This window comes from Epinephelus moara, chromosome 21, assembly GCF_006386435.1.
Source record: "Epinephelus moara isolate mb chromosome 21, YSFRI_EMoa_1.0, whole genome shotgun sequence".
Classification (NCBI taxonomy): Eukaryota; Metazoa; Chordata; class Actinopteri; order Perciformes; family Serranidae; genus Epinephelus; species Epinephelus moara.
In genome coordinates, this window is record NC_065526.1 from 7,009,034 (window position 1) to 7,028,208 (window position 19,175).

The following is a 19,175-nucleotide window of genomic DNA, read 5'->3' on the forward strand; positions in this document are numbered from 1 at the left end:
TTAGAATTCTAAATAAACATTCACCTCGTCGCTAGATAGACCTACTCCTGAAAAACTCGTGCGCAAGGCTTTTTGTCCCTACGAGGCCGCCGTCATTTACCTGACGGGAGGGGTGAGCGAGTGAGCCCTGCAATCTAGAATTTGACCACTGATGTCACTGTTTTCAACCCATTTTACACACTGGCCCTTTAAAATCTTGAAACTTCAAAAACTTTGAAAAAAATAGATGGATGTTATGTAAACTAAAATGTTTCAGTAGCAGAATTCATTTCGTTAAAGAAAACTATGACGAAAATTTTCCGTCAAAGACCTTTTTCCGTGACAAAAACGAGACGATGACAAGCTAAAAATAGATCTTGATAATAAAAGCTAAGACGAAGACAAGATGAGACGTGACAAAATTAATGGTGGACAATCGGACATTGAAAGCCAAGAACAGCTGTGCTTGTAATTGTCTTCAAATGCTGCATGAGCGACAGGCTGGTAAACTCCAGTAAATAGTCTGCGCCAGGATGTTTTGCTAGCCAGTGAAAGCACTCACAGCAGACCACCATTGGTGCGAGTTGTAAACTGTAATTCAGCAGTAAATAATCAGTCATGTGTGTTTGACTGTGGATGGTGGAGCGGCTAAATGGATTTGTGGAGTTGGTCAGTTGCAGCGGTGGCTGTTAGCTGCTGAATGGCAGCGGAGCTAGCAGCCACCGGCCGCCAGACTTCACAGCTCATCCCTGAAGGACTCCACTCAGTCCAGCCTATCTCAAAAAGGTTTATGGGTTGATGCTATTTACAGTTGTAATCACCAACTCTGTGAAGGGACACAAGTTTAAACCTCCAGACTAAAATATTGCATATTAAGAAAGAATTCAGGCTGAAATTTAGTTATTTTCTGCTTCTTAGAGTCAGAGTTTACAGTGAACCTGGGTACAAATCCTAGGTGTCTCAGATTAGTTATTTATGATGTCAAAGTTTTTGAGAGAATAAATAGATGTTGAGCTTTTCAAATGATGATCGGTAAGTGTGTGCTCATAAATCAGCCCTTAAACCTGTCAGAAACTGTTGTAAAAATGACAGTTTGAAAGTTTATTTGAAATTATTTGTGTTTGTAGAAAGATTTGTCTAAATTAAATTTGTATTCAACCTGTCACCTTGATTTTAATTTCTGATACATAAATTAGCCTAAGTGGATTAGTTTAAAAAGAAAACATATAGAAAACATATTGACTAAAGGTAATGACTAAAATGAATGAATGAATTAATTAATTTTTGTCGACTGAAATGTTCTGAGTTTTCAGCCACTAAAACATTTGAGTAACATGAGTGTTCGTCGACTCAAACTAGACTAAAACTATGAAGGATAAAACCAACTGTGATTAAAACTAATAAGCATTTTCGTCTCAAGACTAAATCTAAAATAGCTGTCGAAATTAACACTGATAGTGATTAAACTTCACAATTTGGTAGCTTAGAAAAATTCAAAATCTCATTGCCTTTCTTTGCCTCCATGCGTCCATATATAATTTTCAGCCCTTGAATTCCTAGCAATCCTTTATCTCTTCTTTGTATGATGTTTAGTGGGGCTGAAATGCTGCAAGATCATCTGTAAAACACAATAATTTACTGCAAGACTTGAACATATTGTATCTTGTGCCCCTGCCCCGGTCCTCATTTCCATATGTCTTTTACAGATTACACAGGGACGCTGAATAAGAACTTTTCCATCGCATTCTCCATCATCGGCATGTTCTCCTCCCACGCAGTCAGCAACCTGAGCATCTTCTTCTGTGCTGAGATCACACCCACTGTGATCAGGTAGGCCCACTGAAACTAGCGGGACTGTACTATTATAGGGGGACGAAATGTGGAAAAATGTGCTTTACTCCTGAGGAGTTTCAGCTTTGAATGTATAGGATATTGTTTGTCATTACATATGTGGGCAACTAGTCCATAATGTGTTCACACTTGCTCCACGTAGCATCGTCAAGCCATCGGTTGAGAAGTGCTGTAGAAATTTGAAGTGCTCCTTCTACACCTGTTATAATATCTGGATCAGTTTATAATTCAGTTACTACAGTGCCTAGTGTCCATAGCATCACATGGTCCTGCAGATGGATTAGCTGCTCCACCTCCTGTTAAAGGACGGTATGAAATCATTGAACAGACTCTCACGGTCTGGTGTCAAATGTAATCCACATCTTGTACAAATTAGCCATCCCCTTTGAGAATATATGACACAGCACTGGATGTTCATTATCTGGGGTTATGTAAGGGGTGTTGTTCTACTGACAGTGCTCTGAGGGCGCCCTCTGGTGGTGCTTTTAGGCAATCATGGGAGAGGAAAAGGACTGCATGTAGAGGAGGGCGTTTGGTGGTGCTGCAGCACTCTCTGCTGCTGTATGCTAAAATGGCAGCAATATGTCAACAGAGGCATTCATGGCCAAACATGAGATCCTCCCTTTATAGAAGTGATTTAGGTGACAGTTGAGAACAACATATAATTCATGATTTACTTTAATTGTAGTGAACTGTCTTCTCTTTGGCTGCTTTCTAGGAGGTTTATGAGGGTTTTTGGTATGTGTGGTCATAAATCCTTAATCCTACCATGTGATAACATTTTCCATCTCATCACAGGGGTGGCGGGCTGGGTCTGGTCCTAGCCAGCGCTGGCTTCGGCATGCTGACTGCACCCATCATGGAGCTCCACAATCAGAAGGGCTATTTTCTTCACCACATTATCTTTGCCTGCTGCACTCTCATCTGCATCATCTGCATTCTCCTGCTGCCTGAGACACGCTACCAGCCCCTCCCTGAGACCCTGGCCGATGGCGAGAGCTACACCCGTCAACCTTTCATTCCTCCGAGGAAACCTGGGGAGCAGGGCCTGCTGGTCCAATCTGAGAGCAGCAGGGACTACACCAGGGTGCATGACACGCCGCTCCACGAGGTAGCCGCCACTGCGGCGTCCACTATGGATTCCACCGCCTCCTCAGCTGTTGATTTGACCGCTCCGTCGGTCGCAGATATATTGGCTCCCACGTTCATGGAGGTTCATCCTGGCAAGCCTGAGCCTAAAGACCCCAACGGTCACTCTGTTTCATCTTTGTCCATGACTCCCCTCAAAGCCTTGGGTAAAGACAGCGTCATACATGTCAGTAAAGAGCACCTGCTGTCTTCCACTCCTTTACACAAACCCCCGTGCGTCACAGACCCACTTTTAGCCAATGCTGAAGAACCTCCAGCAATAGTCCTGGAATCTGTTGATCCATTGACGGATCCTGTCATTCTTGAAATGAATGACATTGGTCCTTCACCTACAAAAGAGTCAGTTGCTACCCCTTTCCCTTCATTAGAACCTTCCACTCCCCCCATCTCTCAAACTGTGCCTGCCTCCTTATTGATCTGCACCACGCCCATCATCGAACCCCCGCCTAGCTCCACGTTAGAATCCCCCAGCCCGGTGGGACATGAGATCAACGATATCGCCCCACACACACCTTTGCTAGAGCCCACTCATGCCACTTTAGAGGACTCCCTTACTCCATCTATGCATGACAGCCTTCCTCCATCCCCTACCCCCTCTGCTCCGATTACAGATCTCATAGACAACACTTCCTCTGATGCTCCACCCCCCATTAGCGCACACACTGACATTCCCATCCACTTAGAAATAGTAGAGGATTCTACATCTACTCCTCCCACTAGAGACTCCCCCATACCTCCTGTCATACACCCCCAGTCGCCGCAGTTGGACCCCGCCTCTCCCTGTGTCAATGAAATATCTCCTTGTTCTCCTTCTCCCCCTAGCCCAATCACCGTTTCCCCTTCACCCACTCCCCCTCCACCCATTGACTCAGGCCATACGCCTCCAGAGCCCTCTTCCACTCCCCCTGTCATAGATACTGTCAACACCACTGCACCGGTTCCTACCATTCTCCCTGTCACAGACATTGTGCACACTTCCACTCCAGAATCTACCACTCTGACTGTTCAGCCCACGCAGGATTCAGCTGCTTCCCTCGCCATAGATTCAGCGCCAACTTCAGGCTCTACAGAAGCAACTCCCCTCTCTCTAATGGACTGCACCGTCTCCTCCCCCATAGACTCTGGCATGCTTTCCCTTAGGGACAGTGCCAGCACAGACAACAACACCGTCAATGGTGTGGCGTCATTATGATCCAGCGTTGCAACCAGGAGGAGAAGCTTTACGGTTGTGCGAGGAAGCAGCCCATGCCACATGAATAACCCCAAAGGGGGTGATGAGGGGGGCGTGAACTGTCCTACTCAGACTTCAGGCACTTACTGAGAGACTGTCCCCACCTGGAGTTGAGTAGACATGTCTTATGGAGATGCTGTATGTTTCTCAATGTCTGCCTCCCCCCCCGACCCTTCCTGCATTTAGCCAATAAATGAGACCACGTAAGTGAGAGAGTGCCAGAGGCTGGTTTGTGACAATGTGACAGTATCTTCTGCTCTTTTTGAATGTCACTGGAAATCACCAGCCTATAAACTTCTTTGATGTAAATGAATGGGAAATCACTGTCTGTCGTTTTAAAGAGACTTGCAACTATACCCACAATCACTGAGAGGACTGGTGAGAAATACGATGATGCTTAAAAACAAAAAACAAAAAAAATCGAATCACTGGTACTTTTGCTCAAATGAAATGTCCGTCTAACATATTTGTATAAAAACATCGCCTTACCTGTATGGACAGAAAAAAAAACAAAAAAAAAGAAACTGAATGTTACAGCATATTTTTTGCCATTGCAGAGGTAAACAATCCAAATTGGAGTGATTTTTCTAAATGCAACGCCAAAAACTACTCTGACCAAAATCAAATGTAGACATAGTGCCAAAAAAAAAAAAAAGTATAAATACAGTATTTGCCTGTTTGGTGCATTCCCCTGCCATCGACTGTATGTGGATTAAAGTGAACCCTGTTTCGAAGTTCAGAAATTGAAAATAATTGAATTGTTAATCAAATTAATAAAAGACTGAAGCTAAATCACCGTTTGATAAATCAGAATTTAGAAATGAGATTGCTAAATTAAGAGAAAAGAATGAACCATATTTTGTCGCTCTGAAGAAACTTTGATTTGTCCGATCGTTTCAGTCAATGGAATTAATGGTATGCAAATGCTTTTATTTGTAAATGTGATATTGTAAGTAATTGCATAATTAGTTGTTGGGCTTCAGTCTTTTTTTTTTTTTTTTAATTGAAAGTATTATTTTTGAATAATCTCCCATGGCGTGCCCTTATTGTACAAAGCTATACTACATTCTTACAGTATTTGCGGCACCTCAGTGTGATGCCACTTTATTCTTTGCAGTTGGGACAAAGCATGAAAAATAATTGTGAACGTGTCAGCAAAACAAACCTTAAAATGCAAACCTTAAAAACACACAGAAGCTATCTTTGAAACGAAACCATTGGATGACAAAATGTTCGATGTGATAACCAACTGTCATCGCTAACCTTCCGTGTGTTCTCCCAAATCATGTTCCGGCATTAACGTAGTTTATGTACTGTATGTCAGCGTGCTCATACATTCACATGCACAACAAAGTTTACCTTTAAAAACATGCAATACATCATACATGTCAAAAATGACATTTTAAAATACAGGTCAAACCCTCATTCATAGGTAGATTAACCTCTTCATGATCTTAAATTGACAAACTCTTGCTTAAGGAGGCACTTTCTCTTCCAAAGCCTGTGTCCATGTGTGGACAGTGTTATACTTGACTTGTGTGTAACTCGACAGGTGTAGTTACACTTATTTGAGGTTGTAATATTTGTCGGAGAAAGATGTACAACTGCGGATAGACCACTGTTTACAATGTAATAATGAAAAATAATAATAATTACACTTTACTGCACAACATAGGAGCCAACTGAATGATGTCTTGTCATTTTGAAATGTGATAAAACTCACAGTATATCATATTACATCTCTACAGGGAGTATTGGTGATCTATTAAGGTGTCATTCAGGAGTCAAAGACAACAGCAGACTTGTGTTATTCACACCATCTTGTGGTGCACTTAAGAAGAACCTTACAGGTACTCTACTCACCAAAATCCTCTTTTGCTTTCATCTATGTGCACTGACAGAGGCTGAATGATTGAGCAAACCTGCCTGTGTTTTTTTTTTCTTCCTCAAATGCAGCTTCAATTTATCGATCTTTCGGTGGATCAAGTCAACAAACTTCCATTTAGTGTTCCGGTTCATAGAAACATTTAGTGTCTAACATGCCATGCTGCTAAGCCTCAAAGCACAATGCCCTGCAATCATGTGATGTCAACTTTGGTGGAGCTTGGCGTCTTGACAGTTCAAAAAAAAAAAAAAAAAAAAAAAGGGAAATGGAGTGGGATTTTGAAACTACTAGTACATTAACTTTTGCAATAGACCCAGATGTGATCCACTTTGTGGAAAAAGGGTGTTGACACTGGATTTAATAAGAAATTCTTGGCATCTGCAGTAAAAAAGTGGGTTGACTGCAGTGGTCAGTAGCTTCACATTACTCTGAGTCCTCATTGTCTGTGAGTGTTGGTCTGTCTGTCTCAGTGTGCGTATTGCAGGAATTGAACTGTGTATTGCCAAAACCCCATGCAACACCGGTGTAAAGACAGTGACACAGCACAATACAACCAGTGTCTTCTCTAAGATCTGTTGCTTCCATTTCCACAGCTCCCAATGCAGCTATTTCACGGTGCTGATGGGAGTCGTTCATCTGGAGTACAATTACAGTAAAAATCAGTAAAAGCAATCCAAAGCAATGTTAGCACCAGCGATAGGGTAGACTAGGAGACAGTGATTGGTGGAAAAGCAAAAAAAAAAAAAAAGACGAAAAAAAAAAGGTTATGCCTTTGTAAATAGTAGGCTAAATGTGTGGACACGCCCAGCATAAGATGAAGGATCATAGATCATAACATGGACTGATGAATAGTTTTGAACTTAGATAAAACTCTCAGAGACATGAAGTCCCCAGTGTACGCATTTCAGGTTTTGCTTCTCTCAACCGTGCGACTCAGAATCTCCTGACGGGAGATTTGAATGAATGTAAAAACCATGGATTGTACCATTTATAATTTCTGATTGTTTGGTTTCATTTTGTTTTTGTTTTAACAGACATAATGCACTTGTATATAAGCCATACCTGTTGTTAAAATAAACCACTATTTATTGATCAACCATTGATATCAGTGAGTGCTTCATTTTATGACGTTTCACAAGTAGATTCCAGGCAAAACAACAGTCAGATATTTTTACTGCTGGCTAGAGGCCTTGTTTCTTAAAAAAGGACAAAGCACCTTTTAAAGTACAGAAAACACAGAGTGCATCTGTTTTCTATTAGACTTTTATTTTAGTCATCAAACATGGATTCAAAGGCTGGATTACCAACAAAGGCCCCTGACCCTCAGGGGCCCTGGAAGCTTTCTGTGTGGCCGTTACTTCACAGTGATATGATTAATTACAAATTTGTTTGGTAAATTGCCTCATTAAAGCACAGTTAACGAGGCTAAGAGTCCATAGCCATGATGGATGTTTAGGCACAGAGCTAAGTGCTAATGTCAGTATACTTATATGATCGTAATGACAATGCTAACATGCTCATGTTAAGCAAGTACAATGTTCACCATCTTAACATGTTTAACACAAGGTGAGTGGCATTAGTTTCGTAGGTTTGGAATCTCCAACCTCGTCACAAATCGACGTTTGGTCATGGACTTTCCACGTCCAGATACGACGTGAAAGGTGCCCTGGGTGTGTTGGATGTTGACGTTCTGGGATGGTGTGTCAAGTGTTAGTGTTTTTTTGCCTTCAACCACTAAAGCATGTGGTTGGGTTTCGGCAACAAAAGCACATGGTTTGATAGCTTACAAGTCAGTAGATTGTCAAAGTCATTAAGGTTCATCTTCTGGGGACCAAAACCTCACAGCAATCCATCCAAAAGATCGATGGAACAGTCAGACCAAGCCTGCCTTGCCTAGAGCAGGTTCTCAACCTTTTACGACCCCTGAATTGATACACATTACAGACCCTTATTTAAGAAAAAAACACTTCAGGGATCTCGATCTAAAAAGATTTTGGTTGTTAGATATGGTTAGATATGATTAGAGGAAGTGAAACCTATGATCGGAATAGTCGCTCTCACAACATTGTGTTCACTTCTATAGTAAAAAAAATGGTGAAAATAAAGACTCCCCATTTTCTGGGAGCCTGGTCTCACTCTGAAGTTGTCGAAGCCCGGTGCCTGGGCAGTGACTTGCAACATCAGACACTGACGAAAAAAGCCATCCTTTAATGTCGGCATGATACGCGGACGGTCGCCAGCACTCGGCAGCGTCAGGGGGAACGTGACGGGACGACAACAAATTTAAGGTGGCAAAAGTCTGACTAGGCCAGGTGGGAGAGGTGGTGGATGGGTCTAACAAACACGGACTTTTACCCAGGAGAGCTGTGTTTGTGTCCCACAAGATTATAAAGCCAAACCCTGTTCTTTTCTTCTAAACCTAACCATGTGGGTTAGTTGTTGAAGGAAAAAATATAGTCAATTTGCGTTGTTGTACTGATGTAGTGCATTTATTTTGAAAGGCACTGAATGTAAACGGTAAATTTCCGTTAGTATTTTGAAAGAAGACAATGCATGTAACAAGCAGAACTTGACGCGGTGTCTCAGAACGTCAACAACCAACGCACCCAGGGTACCTTTCACGTCATATGTGGACGTGGAAGATCCATGACCAAACGTCAATATGTGATGAGGTCAGAGTGAGAATGTGTTGTTTCTGGGGACCCCGTGGAACTCACTCAAGGACCCCTGAGAGTCCCTGGACCACTGGTTGAGAACCACCGCCCCAGAGCCACACTGCTAGTATGGCTAACACCACAAACTAAGAGCGCTACCCAGGGTGGCTCCTGATTTTTACCCAATCTTGAGTAACTGTCTTTTAGAGCCCCCTGTGTTAGAATCTAGTAAGTTACTACTTATGCACAAAGTTGTTAAAATTTTTACAGATGACACAAAACAGATCTGGGACAGGGTGGCAGTGAAAAATACTGGCTGGTTTCTGTGATGCTGGGGGCTTAGTAGAGGCCCACAGCTCATTTTTACCCTCAGGGTCCCTATGCGAGTTAATCCGGCCCTGGCTGTAGCATTTTGTTTAACTCAAAGGATCATTTGCAATATTCAAAATACAACATGGAAATATTCAAGTTTAAAGTCAGGGTTGATATGACTAATCAGAATATCAAATTAAATGTCTCAACCTGGAGTTCAAAGCAAAGGCTCTTTTAAACACTTTATAGTTGCTCCTGCCTAATGTATGTTGAATCACTACTGCACTTCTAAAGTTTTACATTTCCTGGCACGGAAACCATTACTCTGGCTTTTATGGAACAACCTCAGTCCAGGCTACATTTTCCCTGCATGGGACAGGGTGATGTCAGGGGGATGATGCGGCATAATCCTCTAGCCCACTGCATCAAACCGGAGCGCTCCCATTGGCTGGGAGGGATGTGGATGCTGCGCCGCGTGCAACGTCATCTGACCAGCAGCACGTTTATCTATCTCGCCGGCTCAACACTCGCCCTAGAAATGAGGCAAGTGCAGATTTTGAGAAACACAGTGGCAAGAGACTAAAGACTGGACGCCGGTGAAGTCGAGACAGGACGCTCTTTGCCCGCATCCGCAGCGCATCATGAGGGAAATCGTTCACATCCAGGCTGGACAGTGTGGAAATCAGATTGGGGCGAAGGTATACATATTATCATTCAATTTAGGAGGGTAAAAATAATAATAATTGTGATGCAGACTGTGCCATGTGTTGTTTTTGTTTTGAAAAATGCACCGATTCGCGTCATTAGGTAATTAGTTTGGCGTTTTGGGCGTATATAAATGCATATGTCTGATTTTTCTTAAAGTTTGAGATGGATTAGTAATTGTTTATATCTGTGAAGGGTGCGGTCCAGCTGGGTCGTGCGTGATGTGGCCCCCCTCGTGTCATTGTGTCACCAAGCAGATGCGCAATTACTAAAATAAGACCTGACGCACGCGCTTTAACTCACACCATGTTGTAAATATTGTTAAATGACCACAACAACTTGAGTTCATGTATCATGTTTGTCCCATCTTAGTTCTGGGAGGTGATAAGTGATGAGCATGGCATCGATCCCACCGGTAGTTACGAAGGTGACAGTGACCTGCAGCTGGAGAGGATAAACGTCTACTACAATGAGGCATCAGGTAAAAAAATAAATCAAATAAAAGTGAAAGTTTGTTTTTAATAAACAACTTGTTTGCATCTGAATAGTTTACCACTACATTAAGCTTTGTTTCCATTGCTCATTATTCTTGCATGAATGCTTATGCTACACAGACCTCATTTAAATGCAACAGTATGCTCATGTCACTAATTTAGCTGCAGAGGGGAAAGTAGGTCCCAGTATGAGTGCAGGGGAAAATTAGGACAGTGTATCTGCTAAAATATCTCCCTTCTCTCTCTCTCTCTCTCTCTCTCCTTCTCTCTGTCTCACTCTGTAGGGAGCACAGGTATCTGCAGTCTCTGTATAGCTGACCCCCCCCTTCCCTCACTGTGCCTTGGTCTCATCTCAGTATCTGATTTTCATTGGCGTGGCATGTTGAAGGTCACTCCCCATGCATTGCGTGTCATCATGCATTGAGCAGTCAAACGACGACATTCACTAATCACGCAGCTTTGTGTCTAGTGACTCAGCCTGTGAACTGATGCTGTCGGAGGAAGGACAAGTCGGCGCAGATCTCACATAGGGCTGAGATCACTCATCGGCTTTGCGTAAATGAAAGGCCTGTGCCGGAGCTGCATATGGGCCTAAACAGCTTATTCACTGTTGCTGTCTACTGCTGCTAACATTTTGCCTAGCAGCAAGCATTATTGATCCTTTGTTTCCATGTTGCATGTCAGCTTCAGTGTCACCTACTGGGTCACTATTGAGTGTGGATTGACTAAGCATCCCATGACTTAATGTCTCCTTCACATTAAGAGAGTACACTGGGAGACATTTACAGACACAAGTAACATTAAGACTTTGCAAAGAGGTATGGGTAGGGGAAGAATGCAGTTTTGTTTGAATGCACTCTGCAGAGCTCAGCACTCTGTCAGCCCCACCGGTCTAGAATAAGCAGTGCAGCATGCTGCAGCAGTTTGTTTGCAAGAAGGGTTACAGACAAAGTAAAGGACAAGAAACAAACAATCGAAGGCACCATGCTGTCTTCAGATATCCAGCTTTGAGGACAGGCTGTAGTACCCTGTAAACAAAAGACTGTTTATCTAAAAGATCACATTGGCAAACAACACTGCTGTATTTATATCCTTTTGGATCAGCGTACTTAATAATTCCATGGTTCACTAGAAATATTCTGACATCATCACACTGAGACTGTTGATATCTTCCTCCACCCTTCCGTCCATTGTCTCTCTCTTCCTCTATCCTCTGCTCTTCTTCATCCAAAGGCAGCAAATTCGTCCCCCGTGCCATCCTGGTCGACCTGGAGCCAGGAACCATGGATTCGGTTCGCTCCGGCCCGTTTGGACAGCTGTTCAGGCCTGACAACTTTGTCTTTGGTGAGTGTAACAATAAATCACCATGTCACCAGCACTGACCCTGAACCAGCTGCACATACATTATGTGTGTGTGTGTCTGTGTGTGTCAGCAGCTGCTGTCATGTCCTGTCAGGCTGGACTTAGCTTCACCTGAGAGCACTGTGCAGCAATGTATATTTTCAGCACGTAGCTGCTGCAGCGATGTGCCAGTGGTGTGATGCATTGTCTGTGCGCAGCTGAGTCAGACTGAGACAGCTCTCGCAGTGACTCAGCAGAAAATAAATCTACTAGGAGGTGATGCTGCAGTGCTGCTCACAAGTGAGGGTGCAGGGGCCAATAAACTCCACCACAGGATGACTCATTATAGAAATATTGTTTACCAGAAATATCAATTAGCATGTCTAATAGAGCTAAAGAACTAAAAGTACATTTACTGATGATGTTGAAATTTCGGATTTCCTCATTTATATTGAATGATGTGACGAGAAATACTTGACAAAGGTAGCTATGAATATGTGTAACAAATGGCCTTATTAATGGTTGATACATGATTTTCAATGCTTTGTAAATCAGTAGTAAGACATTAAGAAGAATACCATTAGGGTTGCAAACACTAAAAGTCTACAGTCATGCTGCAGCTTTGTCACACTGTACTTAGGAACAGTGGTGCTTTGAGCTGAATGCTAAAGTCAGCAGGGCAACATGCTAACAATGACAATGCTAACATGCTGATGTTTAGGAGATATACTGTTTAGCATGGTCACCATATAGTTTAGCTTTTTAGCAAAACCAATTGCGAGAATAAATGTTAGCATTGTATATTTCTGCAAACCACAGAAATGCAACATTTGTAAAGTGTTATGCTGAAACTAAAAAAATCAATGCTGTGGTTAACATTTTTAGGCACAAAAACCACTTGGTTATGGTTAGAAAAAGATAATGTTATGGTGCAAACACCCAGTTTTGTTGTCGGTCTCAAACAGTGGTTTGCAGTCTCACATGCTAGCAGTGGGACACAAACTAACACATTTTAGTGTGGGCCAATTATTAAAACTGTTTGAAATGAATTATTTTTTTGTTTTATTCTAACAACATGCACATCTCACATCACATCAAGAATTGGCAGAAGTGAAATGAAGCAAAATATAACAACGTACCCTATGGGTGGGGTTAATTCTAACAGGCAGAGGGTCGGCTGTAAGACTTGGTGACAGAGTCTGTTTAACACAATTAATTCAGTACAATTCCATCTATATACTATAGCTCTCCATCTACATCAGGGGGAGGATATATCCATACAGGTATCCATCCATCGGTTAGCCTATCATTGATATTCAATGGTTGGACCAATAAATGTACGTGGAATATGAGTAAAAAAATATGAGTATTGAATGTATGAATGTTGACAAGACTGTGAAAATGTGTGTCAATAAGATAATTACAACAACGACAAATTAAGAATACAAAGTATATCTCATTTAATTAAAGACATTAGTTCAAACTGAACATAAGTTTGAAGCGCAAAAATAGAGTTAACGTGCTATAACTTGGCCGAGTTATAACACCATGTTACATAGTTTTATGCAACAAGACAGTTATTAAAATAATATATGGTTGGATTTGATGAGTTACATAGACAGCTCAGTTATCAAAAATGCCAAAGAAATTTACTGATGTTGGGTGGAAACTTTGTTACTGAACTCCAGTGACACTCATCAATTTCTGTGGAATTTCACGGGTCACTGTTTGGTGGTATTGTGGTCAACTGGCCGGAAGCACGAAAGAATCGACCCTGTGTAACCACATAAAAAGTCCATGTTACAATTTACCTCGAGTTAGGTTGTGCCCCACGCTCCCCTATGTCACTTTAGGGGGCGATCACACAGAAATGTGACGCTAGAGATGTGGACGCTTCAAAAACGCTTGAAACGCTGGAAGCACTTATTCAATGCACGCTAGCTACTGGCGTCTGACACTCAAAAAGTTGAAAATATTTTAACTTTTCAGCGTCTACGCGCGTCTAAAAAGAAGCGTCTACAAAAACGCGCGTCTAAAAAGACGCCGGAAAAACGGGAACTGCCCATTGGTCTGACAGCCCATTGGTTCAACATCCCATTGTTCCGACCATATTAAACCCATTGTTCCGAAGTCCGTTCCGAAATCATCATGATGCCCTGTGGTTAAGGTCTGGTTAGGTTTAGGCACAAAAACCACTTGGTTAGGGTCAGGAAAAGATCATGGTGTGGGTTAAAATGAAAAAGAAAGTGACAAACACATAAGCCGTGAGCCTGCTCCGCCTCAAGCCTTTCCCAGCTGACCCAGAGCCGGTCGCGGCGCACCATACGCCCGCCACGAGCCGTTCAGCACCGCGGACAGTCGGACTAATGGGATGTCGAACCAATGGGCTGTCGGACCAATGACATGGACCCCGGAAAAACGCCCGTCTAAAAAGACGTTTGAACGCCGGTCAGACGCGCCGTATCATAGGAAAACAATGGTTTTACTGGCGTCGCCTTTCTAGCGTTTCATCTCGGTGTGATCGCTCCCTTAGAAGTCTTGATATGAAATGTACAAATGTAAAATAATGGTGGTTTGCAGAAACATACGATGCTAACATTTTCCTCTGGCGACTTGGCTGTTTTGGCATTATAACATTTCTAATTGGTGCTAAATACACAGTACAGCTGCGGCTGACGGGAATGTATTAGGCAATTTGAAAATTTGACCATGTAATGGCGCTACATGAAATCAGGGGATCACCAAAGTTATTAGAATTCATCTTGAATGGGACACGAATGTCCATACCAAATTTCATGGCAGTGCATTCAGTAGTTTTTGAGACATTTCAGTCAAAACCACTATTGTCAACCTCCTGGAGGCATTAAAGGAAAAGTCAGGGGATCACCAAATTCATTAGGATCCATCCTCTCGGGACCATGAATGTCTGTATACACTTTTATGGCAATCCATTGATAAAGACATGGTACAACTTATAAAACTGTTTTATGCCTGAGCAGAAAGTGGCACCATTATTTGTCCAACATAATTTCTCTTTAAACATTGCATGCATCATGCAGGTCAAAGTGGAGCAGGAAACAACTGGGCCAAGGGTCACTACACTGAGGGAGCTGAGCTGGTGGACTCCGTACTGGACGTGGTGAGGAAGGAGTCCGAGAACTGCGACTGCCTCCAGGGCTTTCAGCTCACCCACTCACTGGGCGGAGGCACAGGGTCTGGAATGGGCACACTGCTCATCAGTAAGATCCGCGAGGAGTATCCAGACCGTATCATGAACACCTTCAGCGTCATGCCTTCCCCGAAAGTGTCTGACACTGTGGTGGAGCCCTACAACGCCACTCTCTCTGTGCACCAGCTGGTGGAGAACACTGATGAGACCTTCAGCATCGACAACGAGGCCCTGTACGATATTTGCTTCCGCACCCTGAAGCTGACCACGCCTACTTACGGAGACCTCAACCACCTGGTTTCAGCCACCATGAGTGGGGTGACCACCTGCCTCCGCTTCCCTGGCCAGCTCAACGCCGACCTCCGAAAGCTGGCTGTCAACATGGTGCCCTTCCCCCGCTTGCATTTCTTCATGCCCGGCTTCGCTCCCCTCACAAGCAGGGGCAGTCAGCAGTATCGCGCCCTCTCCGTGCCAGAGCTCACACAGCAAATGTTTGATGCCAAGAACATGATGGCAGCCTGTGACCCTCGTCACGGACGCTACCTCACTGTGGCAGCTATCTTCCGTGGCCGTATGTCAATGAAGGAAGTGGATGAGCAGATGTTGAGTGTGCAGAACAAGAACAGCAGCTACTTTGTTGAATGGATTCCCAACAATGTCAAGACCGCAGTTTGCGACATCCCTCCCCGTGGCCTCAAGATGTCTGCCACCTTCATCGGCAACAGCACGGCCATCCAAGAGCTGTTCAGGAGGATCTCTGAGCAGTTCACGGCCATGTTCCGCCGCAAGGCTTTCCTCCACTGGTACACCGGCGAGGGAATGGATGAGATGGAGTTCACCGAGGCCGAGAGCAACATGAATGACCTGGTGTCTGAGTATCAGCAGTACCAGGATGCCACAGCTGATGAGATGGGCGAATATGAAGAAGATGAAATAGAGGATGAGGAAGAGGTCCGCCATGACGCTCGCCACTGATTGTAAAACACTGACATGACACTCTGAGTGAAACAGTCCCTCAAAATATTCATTGTCGTTGGACAGCACAGTGAGATCATAAGAAGTATTCTAGAGATGCAAGTGTGTAACTACATTGTGCAGATCATGATGAAATACAGCTGTTTAGCTAATATAGATATGGCTTATACTGACGAAGATCACGAGTGGTGTTAGAACCTAAAAATATGCAAGTACTATAGTAATTGGTTTTCCAAGTCATGCTTTGCCAGTGTCAAAATGAGTACAGTCTTGTCCTAAATACAGTTTTGTAACATTTACTTCAACATACATTCACTGTCTCAAACCTCCAATAAAAGATCCAGTCCTGTCAATACTTGACGTCATGTCTTTATTTGATAGTTACACAGGTGTAAATGTGGATAACTTTGAAGCTATTGCAACATAAGTCCTTGTTTTAAATGTAATATGTGATATATTTACTATAAAACTCTGGTGACATGTTCTTACATTACAATAAGCGTGGTACTCTGAGTCAGTTCCACATTCACAGTCTTAATGCAATCAGTATGTGCTAGCACACCAAATCTGCTGCAGAAAATAGTCCACAACAAATATTCTATTTACTCCTGTTTGAGTAGTCTTTGCTAGAAACCACAGTGCCGTGCTGTCTTAGGGCCTTTTCACATCTACTTTAAGGGTGCTTTCACACCTGTTCTGTTTGGTTCGGTTCAACTGAACTCAAGTTCGTTTGCCCCCCTAAGTGCAGTTCATTTGGGCAGATGTGAACACAGCAATTGCACTCGGGTACACCCCAAAACAACCGGACAGAGACCACCTCTTGAAGAAGTTCTCAGTCCGGTTGTTTTGGTGCGGTTGGTTTGTGGTGAGAACGTGTTCCCACCTGGATCTGAACCAACTGCAGTCACATGACACATTGTTTGGGTTAAACATGAGCGTGTTACAGTCCTGGAGGATTATTAATGTGCACCTCCTCCTGTACTGCCTTAATATGCACATTCAGCACATCCAATGCATCAAAACATTGTTTTCTAGTTGGAGCCGCACCTCGTTTTCAAACTGTATGGTTTGACTAAAATGAACAATGACAGCAATATAGTCCACGATGAGCAGCGCTAAAATCAACCTGCGTAGTTGTCCCTCCATTGTGACATTAGAAAGTGTCACATTTATCTTGCAAGTGTACTCTTCTTCAACGTTTGATTTACTTCCTGGATTTTTCCTGCATGAAAATTCTGACCAATCAAGAGCAGCTTTCTCACACAAGGCATTTAATCTGGTCTGCTTGGAAATGCTGCCGTGAAAACACGAACTCCATGAATTAGTCCCTGATTCGGACCAAAGCAAGACAACTCTAGGTTGGAAAGCACTCTAAGACGTAGAAAATTACAGGCATGAAACTTCCCCTAAACCTAAAACAGCTGAACTTTGGTCTTAAAAATCTCTGTCTAGATCAATCTGAGACATAATGGGTTTGTTTCTGGTGTGAAAACATTTTTGGGATGTTTTAGACTTTTGGACTAATTACAGGAAGTTTTGGCTATCGTCAAGTGATAAGAGTAGTGCAGTGCCTCAGTGCGTAGTGTGTGTGAGGGTTTGAGCAGAGCAGAGGAAAATTAGCTGTCAAGTGGTAGCAAATGTATGGTGTATGTTTCCGTTTGTCCATTTACAATGCAACAGAACAAAATGAGCTGTGGTAGCATGTGGGGAGAGGAGGAGATGACTTTGTAAAGAGCCATTTGGAAAAGACTCACGGAAACACTTCAATTATTTTTCGAGAGGATGAGGCAGGAGAGCTGTGTACAGACCAATCAATGTCAAGTACAGGGAGAGGCAGCTCATGTAGGTAGGCCTTGATTTCATGCATAGATCTTGAGTGTGCTTACATAATTGCAATGTGAAATTAAAAATAATTGGATCAAATGTATGCAAAACTTTGTTCGGATTCTCGGGTGTGAAGAGGCCCTTAGGGAACTGTTTTGCCTTTTCTACAGATACATATTCAATAGGAATTACTGGGATTGTAGGTAAGTGCAACAGACAGAGTAGGGAAATCAGAAAGTACTGACAGACAGACAAGTTGACAGTGATAAAATATAGACTTCCCCAGCCTTGTCCTTAAATCGCCTGTCTTGTTTACCTCTGTTAAGGCCAAACATACCTTTAACTAATGCACAGAATTCCCTTAAGATGAGAAATAGCAACCCCTAAGATACATTTTGCAATATGTAAAGTCAAACCATAAATCAAACCAAACCATGTAATCCTAAAATTGACTTCTTGTTTGGTTTGAATTTCGTAAAAGTGCAGGAGCCACCATGAAATCTTGATGTATTGCATTTTAATGCTGATAGGCATCAGATTGACACACCTCCAAGTAACCAGGAAGGTGCCCGGTGACAGCAAATAAATAACTCTTTACAGAATGTACAGAGAAAGTAATCTGTAAGCAGAATTTCAACACGGCTAATCACTGACAGCCTAAGAACGTAAAGCACACCATGACAGCGATGTGCTGAAACTTGCTGATATGATGCTTTGGCGTCCTGACAGGACAGTTGAGCTCACATTGCAGCTCAGACAGTTAGGGCAGAAAGAGGCTGCTGAACTACTCTCTAAGGGATTTGAATTTGAAATATGGTAGCCGTCTAGCCACACCCAAATTCCTTTTTGACAGCTGATGAAAAACATCTGGTTTGATGTGACTGATGACCAACAGAGCAACAAAAGAGAAAAAACCTAACCCAGATAGTGAAGCACAGCAGCAATTATTTTGCTCTGAGCCTAGGGGAAAACCGGTCATTGCAACAGGCTTTTTCGTTATTGGCAATAAATTAGACGTCAATCATGTTGTTAATAAAGCTTCTTCTCTTCTTCTGGGAAAACAAGGAGCAAAAGCAAATGCTAATTTTAAAGAAATGATCCCAGTAGAAAGACAAGATCAGGAGAAGCCTAAGAGAGAGAAAAAAAAGAGTAACAGGTCTGTTTAGTTATCAGATGTCAGACCATCTCAGTGAACCAAATAAGTCTTTTGAACTGTTAGAATACTATGTCCACTGACAAATGTGTCTGAAACTGAAACAGAAAAAAAGTGTGTAGGGTGTAGAGCTCAATACCTTTTAAGGTATCGTCAAAAATAACTCAGTATCAAGTAGTATAGAACAAATCCAGTCAAAGGATACCTGCATTCGATCCTTTTTTTACCCTGATCTAGAAAAAAATTACGATTTTCTGTTTTGCTTGCAGCCAATTACTGCAATCGTTCTTTGATTCAATGCAATGTATGATTGGCCCACTACTGCAGCAGCTACAACCTGTACAGTTTGAAGTGTGGTAAGGTCCAGTGAGTTGTATTTGATGGAGTTGGTAGTTAAGCGTTAAAAGGCAACCAAAAAGTATGGCTATACCACATGTCTGTGGCACCTGGTGA

The 19,175-nt window shown here is 42.7% G+C and overlaps 2 protein-coding genes across 2 annotated transcripts in view; both read left to right on the forward strand.

The window, feature by feature from the left end:
* The window catches only part of LOC126382909 (solute carrier family 22 member 23-like), a 59,561-nt gene extending 52,369 nt beyond the window's left edge, over positions 1–7,192 (forward strand). The window contains exons 9-10 of the mRNA XM_050033165.1: positions 1,686–1,809; positions 2,629–7,192. Of these exons, the coding sequence (XP_049889122.1) occupies positions 1,686–1,809; positions 2,629–4,171 (1,667 nt within the window). The 3' untranslated portion in view covers positions 4,172–7,192. The remainder of the gene's footprint in view (positions 1–1,685; positions 1,810–2,628) is intronic.
* A 2,386-nt stretch (positions 7,193–9,578) lies between these two features.
* Positions 9,579–16,090, forward strand: LOC126382912 (tubulin beta-2A chain). Its single transcript, XM_050033168.1, has 4 exons — positions 9,579–9,759; positions 10,139–10,247; positions 11,494–11,604; positions 14,661–16,090. The coding sequence occupies exons 1-4, from the start codon at positions 9,703–9,705 to the stop codon at positions 15,743–15,745; spliced, it is 1,362 nt and encodes a 453-aa protein (XP_049889125.1). The 5' UTR covers positions 9,579–9,702; the 3' UTR covers positions 15,746–16,090.
* The last annotated feature ends 3,085 nt before the right edge of the window (positions 16,091–19,175 follow it).